This window comes from Anoplopoma fimbria, chromosome 20, assembly GCF_027596085.1.
Source record: "Anoplopoma fimbria isolate UVic2021 breed Golden Eagle Sablefish chromosome 20, Afim_UVic_2022, whole genome shotgun sequence".
NCBI lineage: Eukaryota > Metazoa > Chordata > Actinopteri > Perciformes > Anoplopomatidae > Anoplopoma > Anoplopoma fimbria.
The window spans coordinates 22,371,748-22,399,351 of NC_072468.1; the positions used below are offsets into that span (position 1 = coordinate 22,371,748).

The 27,604-nt window shown below is 41.0% G+C and overlaps 1 protein-coding gene across 2 annotated transcripts in view; it reads right to left on the reverse strand.

The window, feature by feature from the left end:
• Nucleotides 1-124: 124 nt before the first annotated feature.
• The window catches only part of LOC129109365 (lamin-A-like), a 37,832-nt gene continuing 10,352 nt past the window's right edge, over nt 125-27,604 (reverse strand). For both annotated transcript variants that reach the window (XM_054621403.1, XM_054621402.1), the window contains exons 3-13: nt 9,941-10,097; nt 9,207-9,332; nt 8,382-8,552; nt 7,472-7,597; nt 6,973-7,193; nt 5,581-5,950; nt 5,122-5,229; nt 4,634-4,753; nt 4,487-4,540; nt 4,229-4,390; nt 125-2,411 (exon numbers count right to left, since the gene is read on the reverse strand). In XM_054621403.1, the coding sequence (XP_054477378.1) occupies nt 2,376-2,411; nt 4,229-4,390; nt 4,487-4,540; nt 4,634-4,753; nt 5,122-5,229; nt 5,581-5,950; nt 6,973-7,193; nt 7,472-7,597; nt 8,382-8,552; nt 9,207-9,332; nt 9,941-10,097 (1,651 nt within the window). In that variant the 3' untranslated portion in view covers nt 125-2,375. The remainder of the gene's footprint in view (nt 2,412-4,228; nt 4,391-4,486; nt 4,541-4,633; nt 4,754-5,121; nt 5,230-5,580; nt 5,951-6,972; nt 7,194-7,471; nt 7,598-8,381; nt 8,553-9,206; nt 9,333-9,940; nt 10,098-27,604) is intronic.

Genomic DNA, 27,604 nt, shown 5'->3' on the forward strand with positions numbered 1-27,604 from the left:
TCAGCTTTCTTTTATGTATGAACATATACTTTTGAATGTAACCATGGGATCCATGTGTGTATAATGTAAATAAAAAATGGCTGCACTTTTCATGAATGGTTTTGAATGACAATGAGAAAATAATAACAACAGTCAGTCACTGGAAAAAAAAAAAAAGAGTTTTACTCCGAATTATTTTAGAAAAGCAAAGAAGAACAACAACCATTCATTACATCATCTCAATGGCTTTTTCATAATGTTAACATCATTATGATTGACACGAATCCTACATCAATCAAATTACAACTTTGGCATTAAAGGCTCGATACAAGAAATCCCATTCAGTAAAATTTTGAATCCTCAAGTCCTTCAAAAGATTCCTGAGGCCTCAATCTAGACTTTAAGAGGGTTCACGATTTCACGAAGGCCTTTCAAGACTTTTTGTCCCGTAAATTCTGACTATGTTAGTGTATTGATTTCTTCATTAACTTGAACCAACATTGCATATAAATGTTAAAGAGCTGTCTACAAGAAGTTTAGTACAGGAAGTAGTTTCTCTGCTTTATAATCTGTCAGACAGGCCTCTGAAAAACCCTGAACACACCATTTAAATGATCCGTTTTGAGGGGGATTATTCAGTTAATAGTTGCATATATTTCACAATTTAATTTCAAGTCTGTCAATTATAAATCTTTGTTATCTTTTAAGCTGGTCATTTCTCTAACTAACAATTGTTAGACTTTTTAAGGCACTTTGGGGATCATAGTGTCAAAATCAGACATCTCATTAAGGCAAAAAATAAAATAATCTAATGTGGCACAAATAGTACAATACAAAACAAACAAAAAACATCGAAAGCTATCAAGTATTTTCTGTAAATGTTGGCAGAGCTTTTGAGTATAAATGACTTAAGCTGCCAGACTACAGTACAAATCTACCTACTGTGCATATTTAGCGAGGCCCTCAATAAAAGCAGTGCATGAAGCCAAAGTTACAAAGTACAGAAAGCCCAAAATCTCTCTTCCCAAAATCATGCCTGGGGATTTGCAGTCAGTAAGCTTAAAGAGGGAAAAAAAAAAAAAGCCCTTATGACCAGTTTGTTAGGAGCAACACAAATTGGACAGCTGACAGTCACAAGACTGTGATATGAGGCGAGTGCCCAAAGAACAGTGATTGTGGTTTTCTCTAAAGGCACATTTGTTTTAGTTTTTTAGTCTGTAAAAAAAGCGTGTTAAAATGTTTCCAAAAAAATAACTATTGCACTCTGTAAACAGCTGCACCAGCTCTATATTGGAAAAATGTTCATTTGGTTGAATAAGCTGTAAATTCCTACAAATATATACTTTATGTGCGGCACCAGTAGAGATTCAAAACATAGTACTTATTTCTGATATTTCTCCAGGTAGAACACAAATCCTACATTTTCCCATCATCATGACAAAACACCTTTGGAGTTACTTATTAAGCAACACATTTGAATGTCCAACTGAGATTTTATAACATTCAACATATCCAGTAAACAATAATTCCCTATTTTCATACACGTTCATTACCAAATACATCTCTCTGGCCCGAAGCTGTGAATTACAGAAAAAAATATATTCATCTCATATAATTATTTTCTCCGTGTGCACCATAGCAGCCCATCTATGATCTAAATCCACATAAAAAATATGTACTAAGACATGTTTGTCTAAGGCTAAAAGGTGAAAAAATATAATCTGCTGAACATCCTGAGCTTAAAGAACTTTGGCTTTCTTTTACAGCATACTTTATCAAAACAAAAACTACATGCATTTTCCCTGTGGCATACAGCACAATACTGATATTTAGATTGTAAACATCAACAACATCTTAAATAAAGATTCGATCAATTTGATGGACGATAAACATGATTGACAAACCCCACAGGACTAATTCTCCTGTCTGTGTGGCTGTGGAGGCGTATTCCTGAAGGGGTTCACTAGCTGTGCGTGTTGAGTGTTGACAGCATGGCCATTAAATGTGAAACTTCGGCTCGAAGCACAAGCACTGGTCAATGGAGCTGTGTGTGTGTGTGTGTGTGTGTGTGTGTGTGTGTGTGTGTGTGTGTGTGTGTGTGTGTGTGTGTGAGAGAGAGAGAAAAAAAGAGTGTGCAAGAAGAGCAGGACAAGCATTAGCACAGCACACATGCAATAACATAACTTGAATATAAAACTCAAAAAAGCTAAATATGAAAATCCTGTGCCCTTTACGCCCAAAAACCTCAAAGCAATTCTAACCTGCAGATTAATCTGAATACAAAAAAATTAGGTAATATAAAAAAAAGTAAAGATTAACAACCAAACATTGGAAAATGAGTATTGTCCTTTGTAGGCTGCAGGAGGTGTTGGTTCAGGTGAGGTGCGGTCTGGTTTTTACATGACGGAGCAGTTCTCCGGCTTGCCACGGCCCTGAAGGAGGAAGTGACACATTGCAGCATTAAATGTGGAGAAAAGGGAAATATAAAAAGGGAAACCAACAAATAAACTAGTTTAATGATGAAAATATGTTTTGTAAGCAAGATCTATAAGCAAGAAAGAAAAATATTATTTTTGGAACAGCTGTTCTATTTAATTTACAGTAAACTGAGCAGTGGTCGTTTCAGGATAACAGATTTAATTTCACCAAGCAATCAAGAGATATTCCAAACATCCTTTTCCACTGTTTGTTTGTCCTGGTATTTAAAAATCAAACACAAGATGAAGGACAGGAAATGAAACATCAGATGGTGACTTCAAAGCCAATCAAAGCAAAAAAGAAGCTACCAAAGTTTACTGCAACAATGATGGATATCATCCAATAGTGCAAACCTCTCAAAGAACTTGATAAAACATCTGGAGCACCTGTGTGTTATTGTGGGACAAGAAACTAAACATTTCTAGCTAAATAAGTGTTAATTATGTCATACTGTCATTGGAATTTTGTATGGCAGAGCAACAGGAGGGGTTTTCATACGTTTCATACGCTATATGTACAAATGTGACGTTAAACAGCTCGTCTGCATCATTAACATCTCCCTCTCTTTCTCTGCCACAAATATGTTCCATGCAGAGTTAAATATGGAGCTTGTTTTGTCATTTTAGTCGTTTGGTGTGTGTGAGGCCGGTGTATTGATACTTTCTAAACTTCACATTTGCTTTGTTGATTGGTTGAACTCAGTGAAAGCTGTTCTGTGGTGTTTACAGTTCTGGTTCTTGGGGTCTCAGTAAACACTTATAGAGTTTATGGCTGTGGGATTCCTCTGTCAAAGGTTCAGTGTGTAGGAGAACTAGTAGCTGAGGAGAAAACGTGAGCCAATGTTTGGTTTGTCCATTCTGGGCTACTGTAGAAACATGGATGGACCTGCTCTGTATGTAGATATAAACGGCTCATTATATACTAAAGAAAACCTACTTATTAATATTATATTCCATTTCTGCCAATAGATCGCCCTAAATGTTACTCTAAATGCACACTTTCCTTTGAATATATATATATATATATATATATATATATATATATATATGCGCTATGTTGTTTGTCCATTGCTATAGCAACCTATGCAACTTGGCTTTGTTGTTTCCACTCCCTTCATTGATTTGATTCACATTTGAGTGAAACAGCCATAACTGCTTGAGTCAAAACAAAGTCACTTTTAGTCTGTATTTGAGGTTTTCAGTACCATCACATGTTGTCCAACATATCAAGTTAAATAAAGTTTTCCTGTGACTTTAAACTGTAATGCTTCTCTGCAGGCGTTCTTGTTGTCTTACAAAGACGGAGGAAGCATCAGCATTCTAGGATTAGATGGTGACACACGATTTTTACCAGCCACGACACCGTTTTCACCTTGTGAGTCAATGTGTGTGAGTCATCATAGTCAAACGCAGTCCTGGAGACACCTACTGTAGCAGGAACGACCACAGAAGAGGCTTTGAATTGTTTGCCAGGTGTTTATATCTCTGAAGAATGATTTTTGTGACCCGAAAGCTAAATCAAAAATCTATTTGGTGTCGCTACCATCACAAGATGGTCTCTAGTGTTTTGTTAATTGCAAGTTTAACTGCATTTGATATGAAATTAACTGCAGAGGTCTTACAACAAAACTCAGTTCAAATATTTCTATTCTTCTAGAGTTTATTGGTGAAATACAAAACTGTTTTAACCAGTGATGAATTATTTTGAAATAACATTTATTTGCGATGCTGTGTAATTTATGTTCATGTTGTGACACATAACTGTCTAGTACCTTTCTGGGCTCGTTGGTCCCCATGAAAGAGTGTAGTCCCACGATGCCCTCAGGTAGACCCCCGCAGCTTGAGCGGTCCGACGTCTGCCCGCAGGAGTTGCAGATCACCGTGCGGCTCCGGAGGTTGTACTCGTTGTCTCCATCACTCGTGCTGTGAGCTCCCTGCAGGGTGGGCGACACACAACGCGGTGAGCTACTGCACACGGCTGCTCAACTGGGAAACGCTACAGGAGTTCAACCAACAGAGGAGGTACTTACATCGTCTTCATCATCACGGAACAGGGTACGTGTCACTTTCCTCATGGCCATTTCCTGATAAAGTGATAAAAAATGATTTAGTAATTGCAGTTAAAGAAAGGAACATAAATATAAGACGAGCTCAAATAAATACGGGTGAAGCCAGACCTCTCCGTTGGCGCTGATGAGGGAGGTCTGCAGGAGGTCGCCGGTTCCCCAGGAAATCTGGTGCTTCCACACCAGGTCGGAGGGGGGGTTGTGGGTTCCACCGCCGGAAGCAGCCCAGATCTGCAAAGATTCAAAGGTCAGAGGTTAGCAAGAGATTGTGAATTTTTAATAAGTTTACTGCTCATGACACGTATACAAAATAATAGAATAAAAATAGGTGTTCAGTGGAGTTTTCTTCTAAAAAAAATACAGTCAACCAGTGACATAAAACAGTTCAAACAATAAAGTTGCACAGTGGGCATAGAGACAACAGGCCCTTACAAGTGATTAAAAATAAGCTATGGTTTTCCTTTTTTATTTATTTTTTTAGTAAAATAGTCAGTAGTAATCTAGTAAAATAGTATGCTTATTAAGTAGTTTTATGTGTAGGGAAACAATAGTCAAATTAACAATGAATAGATCAACAAAGACAAATCTAGAAAACTTACAGTGACATTTGCTCCGGCCTTCAGAGTGAACTTGTGGGGAAACTTGTAGATGATGGGAGTGGAGCTTCCTATTTGTCTCTTCACCTGCCAGTTACCCAGAGATTGGTCCTGCATGAGAGAAATGGTAAGAGAGAGATGGAGGATGGGAGAAAAAATAAAGAAAACAAAAGCTAAATTTACCTTGGCTTTTACATTTTTTTGAAGACTAAAAAGGTGAAAGCTGATTCAACGGATAATTACGCCTACCCTTCTTAGAATATAGACTCTGACGTCAAAAGTAATACCTGAAGGATACTTTTAACCATACAATGAAATAATCATAAAAGGCTAGTTAGGTATTATTATGTAAACAGGACAGTCAATATTAAATCTTTAACAACCTTTTGCACTATCAGTGCTGTGAAATCACCTTTAACCAGGTTAAAAGGGTTTGAAAAGCCACCTGACAGATGGACTCACCTCATCAGCCTTGTTGCTCAGACGGATGAATTTGCCCTCCAGGTCGACCTCGTCCACTGTGATGCGGCCGCTGGCTGAGGCTTGCTGACTAATGCGAGTCTTGGTCACAGTGCCGCCCACCATGCTGGACGTATCGCTGTCGTTGTCATTGAGGCGGCGCTTCTTGGTGGTGGCTGTGCCGGAGGAGTTGCGGCTGCTGGTGGCGGTGGCGGTGGCGGTGCCAGTGCCGGTGCCGTGGAGGAGGCGGCTGGTGTGGCTGTGACCTGAGCCAGAGGACTGGACGAGGCGGCTGGTGTGGCCGTGGCTGGAGCCGGAGGTCTTCGTCACTGTGACCTTGGTGCCGGGTGTAGAGCCGGGTGACATATGCAGCCTGAGGAAGGAGAGAAGAAGAAGAAGATTATAGATTTAGTGAAGCAGTGACATGTAACATACAGTCTCACGGTCGGTAAAGTGCTTCTTTTTTTTTATATATATATCTCTTCCTGCTCATGACACTTGAACCCATACAGCAGCTACTGTAAAAAAAAAACCTTGCTTCACTGATAACAGGGTGTTGCTGTAAAAGAGCAGGTATACTTAGCCGACATACGCTGTTAAACAATTAGGTTTAATACATAAAAAAAAAAAAAAAAAAAAGTGTTACAAACTTGGGAAATGCTGCTCAGATGGGGCTGCAGTAGAGAGAAAGAGTATTCTTTATAGTTTCATGGATTTAGCAAAGAAAAAAACATATCTTGTTGTTGTGTTAGGTTCTTCAGGAGAATTTTAAAGAAGGGGAAACCTGCTAAAAAAAAAAGAGGTAATGGAAAAGTATGCCTTTCTGTTTTTTGTTTTTTTTTCACGAACGCCCCATAAAACAGGGTTAGCAAACAGTGAAAATGTTACAGGGGTTTCTTATTTTTTACATATACGTTACTCTCTTTCCATCCGTCAAATCAGAGTAGAACTTGAACATTATGTCCGTATGTGGTTGGGGACAATTTGATTGCAAAATCATTCTGAAAATCATCTGTTGATAGAAGCGCATCCAGCCTTCTGGTTTCAAGCCTTCCACCAGATTTTTTTGAAACTGGCTTCAGAGATTTGATCCCACTGAGGTCGGATGATGTTGGGTGATGAAGCTCACAGTGGGTGATGGGGTTGAGGTCAGGGCTCTGTGTGTGGCAGTCAGGTACTTCAACACCAAAACATAACACCAAAAACATTTCTTTATGGCCCTGGCTTTGTTCACGGGGAATCTTCCCCAAACTTCTGCAACAAAGTTACGAGCACCTTAAAGTCTAAAATACCATCGTATGCTGTAGCCATGAGATTTTCCTTTATTGAAAGTAAGGCGGACAGGAATGTATGTGCGGAGGAGTATGTTTTTCAATGGTTTAGCTTTAACCTCACCTCTCCTCCTCTCCCTCCAGCAGCTTCCTGTACGCACTAATCTCCATGTCCAGGGCCAGTTTGATGTCCAGCAGCTCCTGGTACTCGTCCAGCTGCTGCTGCATCCGAGCCCGGATATTGGCCATCTCCCGCTCTTTATCCTCCATCCGCCGCCGCATCATGTCTCGCTCCCTTGACATAGCCTCCTCCAGCTCCCGCACCTTGGACTCGCTCGCTGCCAGCTGATTAAAGGGAACGCGCATGCAAAGGTTAGTCAGTTAAGACCAATTAAGCAGTCTGTACACAACTTGTAACAGTACAATCACTAAGTCTGATTGATGAGCGAGGTGAAGCTTAACAATAAATGAATCAATGATGCTCAGTCAGCCGGCAAGCAGCGTGGCCAGTAAAACCAGCAGACCGATAACAAACCACAGACTGTGTGTGTGTGTGTGTGTGTGTGTGTGTGTGTGTGTGTGTGTGTGTGTGTGTGTGTGTGTGTGTGTGTGTGTGTGTGTACCTGTTTCTGCAGCAAGCTGAGCTGGCTGGACATGCCCTCCACTCTCATGCGGGTCTGCTGCAGCTCTTCGTGAGCGGCTCCCACCATGTGGCTGTTGCTGTCAGCTGAATGACGAGCGTTCTCCAGCTGACAGACAGAGAGAAGACACAGTCTATCAGCCACGGCTTAAAAAAAGATGTAATCCTCACATATATATATATATATATATATATATATATACGCATTTTACAAATCCTAAGCATTTAGGGGCAAGGGTTTGCTTTGAAGGGCCTATGGGGGGGAACTTTGGGTTCAGTGTCTGACAATTGCAATAAAAACCTTTAAACCTTGTGATTAGAGGACGACCCGCTCTACACCCTGAGCCACAGCCGCCCTGCGTCCTGCACTGAACAAACTGGCAAAAACTGAGCTGTTAGAAATAAAGATTATTAACCAAGAGTTGTGTTTACTGTCATTCAGGGGACTGTCATTATATAAAGGAATACAATATTTTCCACATTTGAAAAAAGAAACACCACAAAGAAATAGCACTTTAGCCTCTTGAATAGATTTTCTAAAGGGGTCTAGTAAAACAAAGAAAAGTTAAGCTGTGGTTTTATTTACAAGTAAATTCCAATGCCAAAAAACTTCTGTTGTGTTTATCCACATTTCCCCCACAACACACTGACTATGGCTGTTAAATTAATCCCCCTCTGTATGAAGATAAAAGGCAAGAGGCAAAGTAAATAAGGATTTTACACACTGATGAGTTAATCAATATGTATTACCTGAACTGTGGATGTTGGACTATTCCAACTCATTAAAGCCATACGCTAATGCAAAACACCAACACACAAAGCTGAACTATAACTTAGACAACTACTTTCTACTGCGACTCTAGGTGGCGACAGAGCTGCGTCTGCTGACGTACCTTGGAGTTGTAGGTCCTCTCCACCTCCTCCTTGTAGAGGCGGACCTGCTCCTCCTGTTGGGCTCTCATCTCGATCAAGGCTTCGGCCAGCTTGCTCTCAAAGTCCCGCTGCCGCGTGTTGGATGTCTCCTCCATGCTAAATTCCTTGCGACTCCGGGCCTCACGCCGCTCCTACAGACCGACAGAGATGGATATCAGTCTCAAGAGCACTTACTTTTAGTTTTTTTGGATTCTTGGGACTAATCCAATTTGGAATTGTGTTGATTAGAAGCTGATCTGACTTCCTCAACTCTTTATTAGACTACAAAAAGAGTAATTTGTATTGACATTTGTTGTTGTTTTTCCAGGCAATAAAAACGAATTAAAAGACCTGTAGAATCCTGTTATGGTCAATGAACTTAATTGGATTGATTAGTCAGTCGCTGTGCAGTAATTACTTGTTTACAAGAACAGAGCTACAGCAGAGAAATCTATTTCCCTGGTGACATTTAAGAAACTCCTAATCATTATGTTTAAATTTGTAAAAGACACATCTGTTGCCGGTTTTGGTCAGAACATGACTACAAGCAGAGCATTGTGAAAAGTGACTTAATCATGGCGATAATATAAATCCAAGCATTTAAACACAGTTTGTATATATTTTGACTTGGAATAAAATAAAGGAGAGGTCAGAATCAGAAAGGAGAGACATATCTGAAGGAGGAATGCAAAACAAACAAGCAGGATGTTGGAAGGGAATCAATATCCTGTGGTAAAGATGAAAAGTAGCACAGATGACTTGGTAAGCTGAATAAAAATAGAAGAGATCAGGTGAAGAGTGGGAACCTCGTTGTAGATGTTCTTCTGGAACTCCAGCTCCTCCTTTATGGTCTGCAGGCGGTTCTCGGCGTCCACTCTCCTCAGCATCTCATCCTGCAGCTGCCTCTTGGTATCGGCTAGGCTGCCTTCCAACTGGGAAGAGAAAAAATAAAAAATAAATCTAACCCAGCTCAAGGGGTAATCCGCCCAGGCTTTGTTTACATTCCTGAGTGTGGCCAGTAGGTGGAGCAGCACCACAACTGTATCTACATCAGCCCTAAAGCAAACTTCATTGATAAAACAAACAGCAGAGCATGCAACCTTGTCTGCCTCACCACCTTGTCCTCATTCATAATCAACTGCCTGGAGGGTTTACATAAAAGTACTACTTCCTGCGGCTTCATTACAGATGTCGGTCACTGCAGCTCTGCACTCAACTACTGACTGCTCTCTTTCTGACAGGTGGAAAACGAGGAATTTTAATTATTTTTATTTTTTTTTACCTCAATCAATGCAGGAGAAAACTTGTTTTCTGTTTACAGTTTGGAGTGATGTGTAACGGGAAAGACGTCCTCAAAAGGCTGAAATCATCCTGATATTATGCTGACTGTGCCACAGCAGTTATAAATCAACATTCATTTATGTCATTTTTCCATGCTTTCTGAATTGAATGAGTTTGTATTTGCTCTGAGCCATTAAAGCTGCCCGTCCTGCCAACCAAAAAACACGTTAGACTTTGGTTCCAATAAAGGCGTTTTTACCTTGGCCAGCTGGGCCTTGAGCTCCTTCAACTCAGCCTCCATGGTCCGCTTCTCCCCGATGGCAGTGGATAGGGCGGCATCTTTAGAGTTCAGCAGGGCCTCCAGGTCCCTCAGCCGGATCAGAGCCGCCTCCAGGTCAGACTCCTTCTTACCATTCCTGTAAAGACACGAGACAGACAAGATGTGGACGTCAGTGTGTTGTCCCTTAAATGCAAAAAAATCATGGCGCCTTTAGAGATGTGTAAGTCTCCTCATGTTGCTTTAGAAACTCTAGCTGATAAATGTTGCTATGTGGCATTGAACCCAAGATTACCCACCTCTCACTCTGTTGTGCTTTTTAATATTGCTTTATGTTAATCATTTTAAACTACTTCTGTGTTTCAAAAGATACCATATAAATAAATCAAATCAAATCATAATACAACTCTGCCTGTTTTCACATGTGATTAATGGAATAAAAGTCATTTTCTGTTTTCTGATATAGTCTATTCTCTTCCCCCGGTAAACTCTGAGTCATGATTTACTTTTAGCTCCCATTAGGTGTCAAGTTTGCTGAGTTAATATGAATACTAATGTTCCTGTATACCTACTTAAAGTGAAACTTGATAAGCACTGGACAACTGGGCTGCAGCGACAGACACTGCGGACGACACAAACCACCATTGTGCAGTGCAGAGAGCGCAGCAGTTGTCCACTGTTGACATGGACTGAACTTTGGCCAACACATCAACGTACTCTCATTAGCCCTCTGTACTAAATAAGAGCCCATTAAACTCTATATCAAGGGAACCAGCTTTGAATTGAGAGAATTCACGTTTGTTGCGCATGTGCTCCGCCTCTCCTCTAACATCACTTCAGGAACCAATTTAGAGTTCTTGGTTTGGAAAGAAAAAAAACTTGGATACAGCCATGGAAAAACAATACAAACCCAAGAGAAGATAGAGAGAGATCAGAGAGGAGAGAGATTGTTAGCAGTATAGGTGGGTCATGCAGAGTCAAGAAGGAAATGAGCTCCCTGTTATTCTATTTGGCCCTGTAGGCTGGTCTTTATTGTCACTAATAACGGCCATCTGCTGGGGGAGATGGCTTCCAGGCTGCTCACACAGACCTCGGAGTCCTCCAGTCTCTGGCAGCCGAGTGTGAGGAAAGCCACGGACGGCAACACACACACACACACACACACACACACACACACACACACACACACACACACACACACACACACACACACACACACACACACACACACACACACACACACACACACACACACACACACACACACACACACACACACACACACACACACACACACACGCAAAGTTACTCCACAGCAGAATAATGATTCACAACGAAGATCCAGTCCATTCACAAGCCTCAGAAGTGAAACGGGAATTCATGGGTTTAGACGAGTCTGCCTCCTGAAAAGAGGAAGATAAAGTGGCAGGAAAGCAGAACTACACTGTGGCTGTATGAGTCTTTCATGTCCAGCAAAAAAAAAAAAAAAAAAAGCTAAAATTAAATCCAGAGAGAACATATCCATGATGCTTTACAGATGTACAATCAAGCTTAGAGAACTTGAATCGGTAATTATATAAAAGAGTCAGACTGCTCATTGTTCAGATTTTTAAAAAAAAGAAAAAAAAAAAAAAAGAAAGAAGCATAACTCAGTGTTTGAGTGGGTCTGAATCAAATAACCATCACACACACACACACACACACACACACACACACACACACACACACACACACACACACACACACACACACACACACACACACACACACACACACACACACACACACACACACACACACACACACACACACACAGTATCTAAACATTCCCTAAATGTTTGATGTTGGAAGCTGTAGTTTGTGGTGCTGTTGACTTGTATGTGGTACACAAGTGTTTTATAAATAACTTGTTTACCCTCATTGTACTACACTGAAGTTGTTTTTGCTTGGTGTACCTAATAAACTAGCAACTAAAGTCTATATATTCTACAATGACCTTTTCCAGAGGCCTTGACCAAGTTTAAATAACCAGATGTTAAGACCAGATGTTCATATATTTCTTCTTTTTTTTTTTGCAACAATACACCAATTCCTATATAAACATGTCTTCTCTAGTAGTTAAAAGGCAGTCCTCTACCACTTAACAGCTGGTTGTACAAGTTGTTTTGTTGAAACAGAAGTGTTCATTCAACTTTACGGCCACTTTGGTATTTTGCAGTTAGTCTGAGTAGATCGCAGAGCTAGGGAAGATTTTTTCCCCAGTCAACATACTCGTTAAGAGACTCAAGAATGTCGCTCTTTTTTACGACCCAGGTGTACGAGTACTCACCATACACAGTAAAACACCTACAGAAACATACCCTCAACTCTTAAGGTACCTACAAAGACTTAAGCCTACAGTGACACATGAACATATAAGCCAGTGTTAAGACGCCTACAAGACAGGCTGATTAGTAACTGGGGTAAAATGAGACTTGTTGTTACTGCTCTCTTCACCTGCCAGGTGTTACTGCTTTTTAAATGTTTGCCAGGTGTTACTGCTTTTTAAATGTTTCAATGACCATTATTTTGGTGTGTCTGTAAAATAGTTTAACCTACTCTGGCTGGGCCAAAGCTTCTTTAACTCTATAGGTGTGAGGAAAACTCATTTTCCAAGGCTGCTGATATTGTGGAACATTTTAAATTCACAACAATGCTGCTCATTAGAATATTATGGACTGTAAGAATAAACCCAAATCAACCAAAACAGCTCGGAGACAAAGAGGTGTTTTGTTTTTACTTGAATGGGCTGTAAAGTGGAAATCACATCAGTGATGTGTACGCACAGTCGTTTACAACTTGAGGTAAACATTACTTGAATCTATACGTCTTTTTGTCTAGACGTTAGTCTTTTTAGAGACATTTTAACAGTGTGATTGTTGTGTGTGTGGAGTAGGCTGCTGTGAGCTCATTAGTGCTAATGGGCCCGGTGGAACAGCTCTAGCAGTGAATCAGTGGACAGGAGTGGGTTTGGTATACTGAATAGCTGCTCTACTGTTTGTACTCTCTTCATACACAAAAAGGACAGCAAGACCGACAGGGCTCCAGCAGAATGGCATGCATTGTAAACAGGAGGCAACCTCCGGTTCAGAAAAGTGAAGCCAATGAAGAATTGCCTTAAACCTGCACTCTTTTCTGGCCACCAGGGGGCGACTCCTCAGATTGCAAAAATAACTCAGTCTATGAGAAAATGACCCTACTTCTCACTTGATTTATTACCTCATAAAAGCATTGTAAACATGAGTTTATGGTCTCAATCGCCAGTGTCAAGTCTTCTTCAACACAGCATGATGTAAATTTAGTAAATTATAGTCCCATTTAAAGTAAAATAGATGTCATCTAATAGATGATAAATGACAGTGGCGCTTTGACCTAAATGCTAACAATCCTGACATTAAGCAGGTATAATGTTTATGTTGGACATCTTGGTTTAGTGTGTTAGCATGCTAACGTTTGCTAATTAGCCCAAAACAAAAAGTTCAGCTGTGGCAGATGGGTATGCCATTCATTTTGCCGATATTTTGTCAAAAACGTAATTATTAAACTAATTAAAATGTCTATCTGATGATGGCGCTAAATGAAAACCTTCATTGTTACAACTCATCCTGATGTTTCATGGCATTACATCCTATATTTTTTGATACAATTCACTTAAAACTCTCATCCTCATGTGGTGCTAGAGGAAAAGTCAGATGATCACCAGAGTCATGAGACTTCTTCCTCTCAGTGCACGATTTAGTCGCACTCCATCTGAAAGTTGTCTGAAATATTTTAGTCAGGACCGACTAACAGCCATACACTGCCATCCCTACAGCCACGCTGCTAGCACGCTAACAAATATTTAAAAAATCCCCATGACATTTATGTACAGCAGGAGGTAGAGAATAATGAGTTAGGACATTTTGGTTCTGTTGTGCATATATAGTGACCTCTGACCTTTATGTAAAGAATGGATGATAGAAAATCCTCTGGGTACCAGTGTAGTTATTAGTATTACTGCCATTAGTGCTTGGGAGCAACTCTTTATAGTGTGTCTTTATATCAGATGTTTCATATTTTGGTAGTGTACTTATGGTCCAATTCCCAAATCACATTTAATGGCTTCTCAGGCTTTTATCAAGGAGTTATGCGAGGTTCTGCAAAAAAATAGAAAAGATCAGCTGGCCAGCCTGCAAACACTGGACACCGGAAGTAGCTCAGAGCAGTGTTCCTTTAATCGCTGGACTAGTGCCCCTAGAGGTACGTTGGAGTATAGCAGGGGCTAAGTGACATGTTAAAAAAATGAATGAATGAAAAACTTCAGTCATGAATAATTACTGAAATAATTATACTATTATGAGTTCAATAAAAAAAAATGCAATTGTAAGTTTGATAAAACACATTTCAAATTCAATATTTCAATTTCAAATGCATCCCTGATGAACAACACCTCCCACCCCATGCAGGACACCCTGGCAGCTCTGTGCAGCTCCTTCAGCCACCGGCTGCTTCACCCCCGGTGTGTGAAGGAGAGGTACCGCAGGTCCTTCCTTCCTGCTGCTGTCAGACTGCACAACCAGCTCTGCTCCCAGCAGACCACATGACCACATGACAATAATAACATGACAATAAAAACCTGTGCAATACATTACACTGTGCAATAATAGTTAAAATAGTTTGTTTCTGTCTGTAAATATAATATTTCAGTTATTGTTGATTTTCTACTGTTTTTTATTGCTTATTTATAATACTTGTTTTTTATTTTTCATTTTTTATTTTTATCTTGTCTTTCTTCTACTATGTCTCTTGTGTGCACTTTACTCTATGCTGCTGTAAGCCTGCAAATTTCCCCGCTGCGGGACTAATAAAGGATTATCTTATCTTATCTTATCTAATAGTTAACTGCCATAAGCTGTCACAACAACCACTTCTTCAGAGATTTTCTAAATGCAGCTAGGAACCATGCATTTTTGTTTGTCAACCAAATAGTGCTTAACAGCATTGTTGTACTAATCGGTTGAGTTTTCCTATTTTTCAAATCAGTGGAAAATCTAAAATGCATTTTATTTTTCCAAAAATAGCAACAACAGTTTAGAATCAACTGACCAGCAAATAACAAAATAAATGTTCTGACCAAACAAGAGACTGTAAGGGACTGTAAGATCTCTGAATTCAATACAGATTAAGGGCAATTATGGGCCACATGTGAAGCCACCATTTTCTTTATTTTAATGAATAAAAAAATGTAAAAATCTTAATTTCCAGGTATTAGTTTAGGACCACTTAGCCTCGATGCTCCTGGGAGACAACATCCACCCATGATCGCAAATATCTAAACTGATCAAACTGTAAATACATGTTGATAAAATGACCAGAGAGAATTTAAATGTTATGGATTCACTTTCCTAACAAAAATCATCTGTAAACAAAAAGAAGCAGATGAGGACAGTGCAAAAACATCACAACGACGACCATTGGCTTCAGTTAAAAGTATGCAGCACAGATTGGTATTATGGTCTGTAATATACTTAAACATGTCGTCTTTGCTTCTTGCACCTCCAGGATGCTGCTCCTGCATGTCGGCTTAGAAACAGTGAGTGGCATCTGAATGCAACCGAATGATGTTGGAAAGCCTTGTCAGTGTGTGTGTTTGTATTTCTCTTAAGTGCATGTGTATATGTGGGTGTATTTGTGCATGTTTGAGTCTGTTCTGCACTGTGTGGGAGTGTTGGCTGCAAAAACTGTGTGGACCACCTTGTGTTTCAAGAGCATCTGCGTACTGTATATATGCATGTGTGTCCATACAGTACATGTATGTTCGTGCTCAAATGTTATTCTTATATACGGTTTTCCTAATCCAGTGCAGGTTGTGTGTGTGTGTGTGAGGCATTTGCTTTGGACTACCTGTTTATATAATCCAGTATGAAGTGTGTAATTAGAGAGCCCCAGCATAAATATCCTCTGACTTCGTGTTTACATTGCGTTGCATCAAAGCCTCACAGCCGGCGCTCAGAACACATGTGAGGAGTCTTATTTCCTAAGAATCACACTATTAATATTTACAAAACAATACACAGTCAGCATGAGACTAACAAGTGTGGTACTGAGGATGGCTGCGAGCCAACAGATGAGCAAACACATGCAGATTACGTTTGGGAAATTAGGAAAATAAAGCCCAAATAAATACCAGCCTGTTTCATCAAGATAAGGGAAATCTGTGGCAAGTAAAACAAGGCGGGCGGCGGAGTTGTTTCTAAGCATGCAAACTGAGAAAGACCTTTGTACCGAAAGGGCAGCGCTGTGCAGTCGACATTCTGCTCTGAATTAAAAACAGAAAATGAAGTGTAACATCCGCAAGCTTTATTTTTATTTTCCAAGCGTAGACCGCTTGTCTTCTTTCCTCCCACACACAAATGTCTGCACTTGTGAAATAAATTTATATCACTGAAAAATAATAAAGGTTTACACATCATTCCAGCCTTTTAAAAGCAACTAAACTAAATTAGAGCTTTGAAAGGCATTTTGTTACAGAGCAAAAAGAGTAAATGACACATTTAGAGGCACAAAGACAAAATGGGAGCCATTGGACAGAGACAGTGTGATATGGGGGGGGGGAGGAGGAGAGGAGAGGCTGGTGGGTGGGGGGTGGGGGGGGAGGTGGGGTGTGAAATGGAAATGCGAGAAAAGAAAAGAGGCAAAAAGAAAAAGAGAAAGAGGGGGAATAATAGAGACGAGAAATCTGAGGAGGAGGAATGTGTTGGCTCGGCTCCCGGGCCTCAAGGATGACTCACAGCTATCTTTGTCCACCCCAGTAACGAGAAACGAACCCCGCCTCGTGGAGTGAAAGAGAGAGAAAAGCCCCCCACCCCCTCCTCACTGTTTTGCTATGCCGTTGCCGCGGTAACCAAGGCCTCGTCGTCAGGCCTGCTAGTATGCCGTTTTCTACCACGCTGTGGACGCTACGGAATAAAACTAAAAAGAAAAAAGGTGTAGACTTTTACTGGGCAGATTTTGAAAATATCTCCAGACTGAGAGGGTGCGCCTTTATTGTACACTCCTTTGGGAAAATCTAACCCATAATGAGATATGGCAGCCGAATTACTGGAGCCACATGGCCAAAAAAAGGGACTTTATGAGACGTTAGCAAGACCGATTCCAAGTAGTATATCAGCACAAAAACAAAACCTAAATTTGAATTATATATTTAGCAATTTTAAAGCAATTCCTAATTTGAAAATAAGAAAAAACATATTTTTGTGTACAATTCCTATGGATTAAGCAGGAGCAGTATTTTACTGGACTCTAGATTTCTAAAACTACTACAGCAGAATCTAAATCTGTGTGCTGAATATTTAGAGGGCCACTTCAGCACAGCTCCATCATCTAAGCCTTGTGCTATCGGAGCAGCCTCCCCCGTTTATCCAACTTTGCAAACCAAATCCATGCCCTCGCTACTGAGGGTCAACGTAGTCCACACAGTCTGTCCTGAACGAGGCTGCACAGGAACCCGTTTAAAGTAGTATTTCATCCAAGTTAAAATACTGAATAAATCTGCTTCCTCCCCTCTGGCATGATCTACCTATACAGATTTATTTGCAGCCTTTGAGGCAATAACTTCTGAGATCTCTGCTGCCATCCCCATATAAATTACGGTGGATGGCAAATTAGTTTAATTTTTAATTTGATTTAACATCTCTCACAGGAAACAACATCCCCATTATTCTTGGTAATTCACAGACCTCTGCTTCAACAGTTTTCATAGCGACTAGTAGAATAGAATACTCTGGGGGGGGTTTTTCAAAGTAAAAGAAGAGATGTTCCTGGTTCTTTTGTTGTTTTTTTAACACCAAAAATGTAATTGAATTCACCTACAATTTACTGGGGCGGTGGCATAAATCACAGATATGAATATTTCAAACCCTAGGCATATAAAACCAGTTTTATCTGTAGGGTTGGTGAGGAGAGATTTTTTTATTTTCCTATATTTTAAAGAGAAAGTTGACTCACATTTCCCTCCATTTATAGCACCTGCATGAAAAAGGCTGAGTAGCTTCCAGGGATTGAGATGCCTACATGCACACACCGACACCTGGGAGCTGCCCGCTACAGCTGCAGCTCTGTGCTGTTTACCACGGAGCAGCTCCCCTGCAGCGGTCAGGGGTTCAGCGCTTTGCACATGGGCACATCTGCTGAGGCTGTGGGGGGGGCGGCATCTCACTCAATTCACCTGTGAGGTTTCTCTCTGCAAAAGGCTGCTATGCTTACAAACAATTCATCACCTCATTAATTTCCTGTGGTACTTTTCATCACCTCGCTCACTTCTTGTGATACTATACATCACCTCGTTAATTTCCTGTGGTACTATTCATACCTCTGACATGTAGTGTCCGTTGATCCATACTGCATGTTACTATGTAACCACACACATAGTCTGGAAAGCATGTGTGGGCATGTGTGGGTGGGGTTTCCTGATGACTCACTGCTCAAAACACTGAAGAGAGGGGAAAAAAGGGGTCTCCCGAATTCCCTATAGATTGTCGAAAATGTTCCCTCGTCCAATTATAGCCCCTTGTTTTTCTTTTTCCATCCTCACTACGTTAAGTTTAGCCTTTCACAAAGAGGCTTTAAGTGGAGAACACTGGAGGGAAAAGGTGACTAAGAGGAAGGTTGTTGAATAAAGGGGGTTTGAGTAAACAGACACACGGAAAAAAACATGCTGGGGTCGTTTTAATACTGTGTTTATGGCCCATTACAATAAAAAAACCTTTTGTGAATCAGGCTGCAACTAATCATTATTTTCATGTTGCAATTGCTTAATTTTTATTTATCAGATTGTTCTGTCAATCATGCAGTACCCTCAGGTATCAAATCTCTTAACAAGCGTCGGCCCAAATATGTGCTCGGAGGAGGAGTTTGTCTTCCCTTTTAGAGGTAACCTAGATCTCATTAAAAAGGGTTCAAGAACATTAACTGTTCTTTCATTTACAGTGATTTAAAACAGAGAATCCACATATTTAAGAAGCTGGACAGAGTGAACGTTTTGTGTTTTTTTTCTTTATGTATGACTGAAACAATACATCTTAAGCATCTATCAAATAAAGTTGCTGATAAATTTGCAGTCAATGTAGTAATTAATTGATCAACTGATCGTTTCAGCGCCGATTTGCGTAAATGTGAAAGCGACTTTACATACTTTAACGTATGAATAAAAGATGTATTAGATGTCTGCAGACAACCTCTAAGGTTGTTGTACTAACATGTGTAGTACAGCAGGTAAGAGTTAATCCTCACACTAAATATAAGCAGAGCTGGGAGGAGTGTGTTGTTCAAACTCCCCCCCCACAAAAAAAAAATGTGCAGTAAAATAAACATTGCAGGCTGGCACATGACTGCTTCCTGTGTTTCTTCAGGGATGAGGAACACAGTAACAGGGATTGATCGTGTATCTGCGTGTGATAAATCACCAAAATACCGACAACAACGCAGCCTTTGCCAGGGGCCACCCGGACTCATCCACATGTGGCAGACGGGAACAGAGTTTCCAGTGTCTCCGGTCCTAAAGCAGAGCAAATGCCGGCCGTGTCTGATTTCAGGGAGCCGCCTTCTGACAAGACAACCCCAGAGGGAGGGGACAGCCAGAGAGGACGGGCCATGTTCTCTCATGTCAAACGTTCTGTTTAAGCCGTCTCCAAAGCAAACTTTGCAAACTGAAAAAAGAACCATACGTTATCCATTTGTGCCATTCACGGCCGCAACAATTTGCATTTGTTAATGCAGTTCCTCAAACACAGTCAGTCAACAGTTGATGAAAGAGAGAGGGAGTCCCGCCTTTTAGATGAAAAAAAAAAAAGCATGAGTCCACAGACACCGAAAGACATATGAAACAGCCTTTGTACTCCCTGCATGATTAGTTGATGATTCATCTGAGAGTGAGTCAGATGCCGGCCTTTGTGTTAGTTTATAGGCTACTTTTTACTGGTTCTGAATCAGATTAGATGCTATGATAAAGAGCAGTGGAACGACTTGGAGGTTGACACCCTTTCACTTTGTAATTATCAGTGTCGTGAAAAGAGTTCAGATGAACGTTGGATCGAAAATAGGGAACGCTTGCTGAGCCTGCAGGCACTTAAAAAAAAACATTGTTATCCCTTTGATAACAAGTTCAGCTGCATTCCCTCAACAGTTTTGCTTTAAGCCTCCGTCCACACTAATGCGTTTTCGTCTTAACCCGGGGGTTTTAAAACAAAAAACGATCTACGTCCACACGGGCCTTTCAGCAACTTTTGTAGAAATGATTTCAGTCTAGACTAGCTCGCCTGAAAATAAATAACACATGACTATTCACGTTCACTGGGCTTGCGGGTGCCGGCGTAAAAGGGAAGTAGATAGGTTGCTTAGAGTTACAGAAAATACGACTATAGTATTATAGTTCACTTTAATATTAAGGAGTAGTGCTTGATCCCTAAGATCTTCCTCTGAAATCTTCCTCTATAAACTCAAACACATTTCGTGGAAAGTTTTAGAAGTTTTATTTTTCAGACTTATCTTCAACATTTGAGACTTTACAAGCATTGCCGCTGTGCACATACACTCTGTGATGCTGCACTTTATGTTCCCTTCGTTCTGGTTGTCAGGTTGTCTCCATTTGCATCCCGGAGTTTAATTCTCATTGGCATTAACAAGACATCTCCCCGGTGTGTCACCACCCTCACTTATGCTCCACGTAGTAAACAACAGATTGTTATAGTCTCCCCTTCAATGAGGCAGCTGCACTGAGTTACAATGAAAACTCCATGAGCAGGAAGGGTGCTATTAATGTTAGCTTTAAGCTAAACAAAAACCCATGTGGAGTTTATGGGACTGTGATGAGCATTGCCTTTCTCTAGCATATGAGGGGGGGAGGGAAAAAAAAAAAAAAAGGATTTGATGCCTGGAGTATAACCAAGTTGTGGTTGTGGGACGAGCCTGACGATCGGGCGCTCTCACGCGACCGGCATCGAATACAGAAGTGCAAAACGAGTTCCAGCAGCATACATGGAGTGTAGAAGGTGGAGTTTGCATGAGGAAAATCCATGTAGTGTCAGGTGAGCTGTAAAACACTGACAGTAATGTTTGGTTGACTTTCCTGTGATTGTCTGAGCTCTGGCCCTCTTTGTCCCGTTCTCTGTGGCAAAAACCACACCCGCCTGGCAACAAGTGAAAAAATACTAGACATGCAAACTATTTTCCGAGTGCTTCCTGAGACAGAGGAGTGTGTGAGTGTGTGTGGGTGTGTGTGTGTGTGTGTGTTTGTGTGTGTGTGTAAGCACAAACCGCTTTTAAAATCCCTTATTCCAATTGTGCAAAACAAAGACATTCACACAAGAGTGAAATAGCTGAACAGTGCAACAGTTACAGAATACACGTGATAAAGATTACCAATGAAACTAATCAGCTTATTATTTTACCAAAGTAGAGCAAACTGTAACTGATTTGGAACCACACCAAGATGTTAAAACAGGGCTCCTAATCACACATCCTCGAGTCGTTATAAACACGGAGTACAATAGTTAATGCAGAACATCTGAGACGTTCCAGGGTTGAAAGCGCTCCCTCACAAACCCAGTGCCCCGTTTGGATTATAAAGCAGAACTGCTCCAACCATCCCATTCAACTTCAATTCCTTCCAGAGTAAATGAGCTCGTTGCAGATCTGGAATCAGAACATTTTGTTACATAACCAACGAGATGGTAGCGATGAGATGATGAGGTTACAGTCCAACCTTGCCCACTCCCCGGTGGGTTGTTTTTTTGGGCAGAAAGAAAGCGAGCAAGCATGAGAAAAAAAAGACAGAGAGAGAGAGAAAGAGAAAGAGAGAGGGAGTCTGGAGTCCCACCATGTTAAAGTGATTTTCTCTGTCCATGTGAGAGTGAGTCATTGCGGGCTTGGCTGGCTCTGAAGGCTCTATGGAAACTCTAATTCTATAAACCACACACACACACACACACACACACACACACACACACACACACACACACACACACACACACACACACACACACACACACACACACACACACACACACACACACACACACACACACACACACACACACACACACACACACACACACACACACACACAGCCTGCCAAAACCTCTGCTTGGTACCAAGTTCTGGTCAGCTTAAGTCCAATGCGACTCTCTCATTACTCGCACACCAATAAACCCAACAGAGACGGCTCCATACAACAGCCATTCAGCCCATTTGCAGGCGTGCCACATCTGTTTTTCATTACAAAGTATTCTGCTGGTAGCAGAGAGAATAAGAGCCGTTCTCTCATCAGGACTTCTAGCACCTCCTGACATTACCTGTAGGATAATGAAACATTAACTAAACAGAACAACTGTATAGGTCAATAAACAAACTGTAAAATATATCTCTAAAAGGTGAATTAATAATCTGCTATCATTTCCCCCAAAATGAGAAAAACAAATTCTGTCTTGAGCTTCTTAAATGGGAGGATTTGTTTTATATATATCACAATTAATTTAATCTATTTGGGTTTTGGACCGTTTGTCTGACAATGCAAGTAGTCTGAAAACAAAACCTTGGAACTATTTTCTAACAGTGTAAGTGCAAAGAATTACATCAAAATAATCACTCTTTGTAGCCATTATCTGTTGACCATGAATGTTGTTGTGGAAGAAAACCTGCACTACTCCTTTTCCTTTCCAGCTACTGTTCATATGTACCCTCACAAAACACTGAAACTTAAGGACAAATGTGTTGGGTTGGAAAAATACTCCCCAAAGAATTATTAATGTATCTCCTAAAAGATAATTCAGGTCTAAATTATTTAACCTTCTCATATGCAAAGCACTCGTTTGTACTGTTGTTTCAACATGAAAGGATGTCTTCAACGTTGTGACGCTTAAAAAGAGTGATCTAATTTACATCACTGCCAAACTCACGGGGCTCCTCTCTGCGCTCTTATCTGCTCTCTCGTGACTCAATGTGACAGACGACTGTCTGCTGTCACACAATACAAGCTGAGATCATCGCCGGGGAAACACAGGGTTCCCCCCCGAGGCAGCCAGAAGAACAGAGGAGACGTGCCGCCAAAGTGCATGAGAAGAGAGGAAATCTGCCGCTGGTGGTTGACGGTGGTTTGTAGTCCGTTTGTGGCCGTTTGTGAATCTGATCCTCTCTTTTAATCCATGAAATGCTAAATGATTTGGGGTTTGTGTGTGGTTCAAGCCTGAGAGGGTGTCAGTGACAATGAGACGGATGCATTTCGGGAAAGAACAGACATTTTGATTGATGTCGTTCTGGTGTCGTTAATAACATTAATAAAGGCCGTTCTAGGCTCCTGGTGTTGTGCGTGCTGCCCCGCTAGCGTGACTTACTGGGGACACTCACTGGGAATTAACCAATTGTTAATTTAATTAGATCTACCTGAGCTTCTCCTGATATGATGAGTCCAAATGCGTGCGGTGAAAAAAAAAAGGTCTATCTATAAAGCTGAAGGATAAAAGATGTTTTCTAACGGCTGCTGGCTTTGTATTACGGTGCCGCAGTCAATTATGAATAAAGTGGTCAGACTATGAGCGTCCACACTAAAAAGAGAAAAACCTGTCAACGTGGGTGTTTGACATTTAAACAATGATTCACCAGGATTAAAAAGAACCTGGGGAGCCTAATTCTTCCAGCCCACTAAGTAATCTGACCTGATAACAGCTTGTTACGGTCATTCATTTTTTAACAAGTCTGCATAATTAGTCTTTTAGATGTTGGAGGAAGGTGCAGACAGTATAATGTGCTTTAGTTTTGAATGAAGCTGTAATCACATTTTATCTGCTACACTACAGAATATGTTTATTATCGTTTTTTGCAGAGCTTTTGGTGGATAATTAATCTGCAATATTTTGCTAATAAATTCATCTTTTGAGTGTTTTTTCTTTAAGGAAAGAAATGCCAAATAGTCTCTTATTCCAGCTTCTAAAATGTCAAGAGGTGCAGCTTTTTTTTTTGGTCTTGGTGATAAGAAAGGGAATCTATTTGGGTCGAACAAAACAAGCAATTTGAAGACGTAATCTTGTGGTTCAGAAATTTGTTATAAACATTTTTCCCCTTTTAGACCAGGAGATTAAATTGGGAAGAAAAAGCCCTGCAGATGACTGAATGATGAAAGTTAATCTTTAGGCAGAACCCTAGCTTCTTGTTCCTGGAATAAATAATCATTTTTTTCAGATGTAACTACCAATAAATAGAGCATTTTTAATAAATAAATAAATAAATACACTTTGGCTGTTTCTTGGAATTTCCTAAATTTAAAATAATTTTTGATTTTATTTTGAAATTCAGTCCCTTACTGATTTCTTATTTGGTATCATGACAGAGGCAAATTTGGTCTGAGGTACTTTCCCAAAGACTTCAGAAAAAAAGTCAGTATAATGCTTTAACTGTTGCCAGAGTCCTGAAAGAAATCTTCAATTAAAAAAAAAGAAAAAAAAACGGTCAATGCATTAGGAATGCTGAGCAGAACCATTAGAAGTGGAGTGCATGCTGCTCTTGTCCATTTTAGGAAAAAGACTTTAAAGGCATTTTATCTCAACAAACTTGACATGAGCAGCTTGAGAGAGTCCTCCCGTTATCCACAACACGGCCCACTAATAGAGCAGATGTACAACGTGTCGCCTTAGAGACGCACTTAAAGTTCCCCTCGAGTTAAATATATCACCTTTACTCACTGAAACTCCAGCTATGACTAATATTAGCCCACTTCTTATGACGTCCACCGCTGCCACCGCTCCATCACGCTCTCCCCCCTTTTTACTTCCTCTCTTTCCTCACCAGGATGAAGGTTGACTGAATAATAATAAAGCTTTTGTTTAATCACATTGCGTGCGTTGCTTAGTGAGTGCGAGGTCTGTTTCCTTTGGATCATAAATGGCAGTGCCTAGTGTGTAGCTCAGAGATGACAATAATTAAAAAAAAACATGACTTGATGCACGAGGCAAATTAAGTCTTAAGATAGTAACAAGTTAAAAGGTCAGAATACAACTTTACAAATTAATTCGAAGTGTACAGTAGGGCATGGGATAATAAACCAATAAAACTGAACCAAAGAGAATTGTGGGATGAATATAAGCAGCAATACACACAGGAGTCATATTCAATAGAAGGCAAATATTCCAAAGGAAGGAAATGGGAATGTTGCTATGAGACAAGAGCACTTCCTTCTGTGTTCTCTGATAGTTGGCTTCAGCATTTCAGCACAACGTTTCAGTTGGTGCTGCGCCTGAACACGTTCTACCACGTTGTGTCTACTACAGCACTTCTTTAATCCATTAAAAAAATAATAATACATTGTTCCAACTGACTGACTACAAAAAAAGTGTCTGCGAGCTCCTTCTACCTGCTGCCACACCCCTAAAGCACACTGTGCCGACAGGTGTGGTGGACGCAGCCGTGGTAAATCCCTGCTTTTATATATTCAAAGCTGATCTGATCCAGAAAAGGGTTCGGCTGTTTACTCTTCAACCTTTACAGTTGAGTCTCATCCTATTAGACTCTGACCAAAAGGAGCTGTTCAAGGTTTATAGGAGTTTATAATTTTTATTCTTTATAACTAAAGAGAGGCAAGAGGGGCCAGGGTTCAATTCCCGGGCTGGACAACCTTCTGTGTGGAGTTTGCATGTTCTCCCCGTGTCAGCGTGGGTTCTCTCCGGGTTCTCCGGCTTCCTCCCACAGTCCAAAGACATGCAGCTTAGGTGCATTGAAGACTCTAAATTGCCCGTAGGTGTGGATGTGAGTGTGAATGGTTGTTTGTCTCTATATGTGACAGACTGGAGACCTGTCCAGGGTGAACCCTGCCTTCACCCATTGACAGCTGAGATCGGCTCCAGCACCCCCGCGACCCTTAACTGGATGGATGGGTTTTACTTTTGATTTTAAAACAGCGTGTGCAGCAGGAATTAAGACATATGGGCGACACTACATTAACATTAGTTATGGCTGCAAATAACATTATTTTCATTATTAAATGTATTTATTTTTTCTCAATTAGTTCAGAAATTAAGTTCACATATGGCTTGACACTAACATATTTAGTTTAATATTATAGATCACTCGGAAAACCAGCAAATGTTTACAATTGAGATGCTGGAGGCAGTGAATTTTTGGCATTTTCAATTAAGAAAATTGTTTAAATTGATTATTGAAAAAGAAGAAAATACATTCTCTGTTGACCGATTTATTGTATTATATTTTTAGTCCACAAAGAGCGCACGTCTTTGGCAAAAACCAACAAACAGATAAAGCAAATCGGACATGAAATATCCATGTGTTAACTCCCTCCTCTAGTCTTCCTGGGTGGAGCATTAACGACGGATGTAGCCAGATGAACCAGTTCCCCCAGACGCAGGCAAAATGTTTCCCAGCCAGCGGCGCAGCTGGAGGTTAGACCGGGCACGAGACACCACCCAGACGCACTATTTCTGTATTAAACGGAGAGCTGACTGAACAAGGTCTTGAGTTCTGTAGCTCACGGGCTCATGTTTAGTGTTTTCTGACCTGACTCACAGCTTTAGACTTCATTTTACAGCAACACATTCCACCCACACCTGCTTTTGCAGAGTTATGTGTATCTTTCTTTCTACAGTTCTGAATTATTTAACCAGTCAAAATAGTGCTGTAGGGAGAACGGTTGGCATTGTGGGCCCGACAGCTTGAAGTTTTTTTCCCTCGGGGGGGTGGGGGGTTGGTGGGTGGTGGAGGTTGTGAAGCATGTGTTCCCCAGTAGTAGTTATGCATACAAAGACGTGTGTGAAGAGAAGCAGCGTATTGCCTCAGGGCTAAACAGGTGTGTCCAGTCAGCTGAAATGCCGTGACGGCTCCGCCTGTTGCCGTGTGTTATGTCAATCATGGGGGGGAACTACCAAGGGCACCGAACAAAAAGTCTACATATTGTGAGATGTAGATGTCCGTTTCATTTTTTGTTGTTGTTGCGCTTCCCGTCTGCTGCCGTCGACACCTGAGGCTCTGCTCAGCGTCGCCAGTCAGAGCAGCCCGTCACTGTGTGTATTAATAAACCGGACTTCCCGTAACAGGGAGTCAGCAGTCAGCCCATTCCAGAGGCCGAGAACAAAAAAACTCTGAGTCACCACCCCGTCACACGGCCGAGCCAAGACTCCCAGAGCTCCATAGCAACCCAACACCAAACACACTGGTTGAAAGTGTAACAGATGAAGCTGGCACTGGCTGGATCAAGTGATTCCCCCCCCCCCCACACACACACACACAAGAGATCTGCTGCCTTTAGAAAACAATATTGCTTCGGGAGCCGTCGGTGCTTCTCTTGCCAAGTAGCTGGAGAGTTACAAGAAGCACAAAGGCATTGTGGGTTATTGTGGAAGGGAATAGAAAAATTCAATAATACTGTTCTCTCATCATGTTGAGGACACACACACACACACACACACACACACACACACACACACACACACACACACACACACACACACACACACACACACACACACACACACACACACACACACACACACACACACACACACACACACACACACACACACACCGCCTTTATCCAGAGCGCACAACAAAGTCAACATCCAAATTCACAAA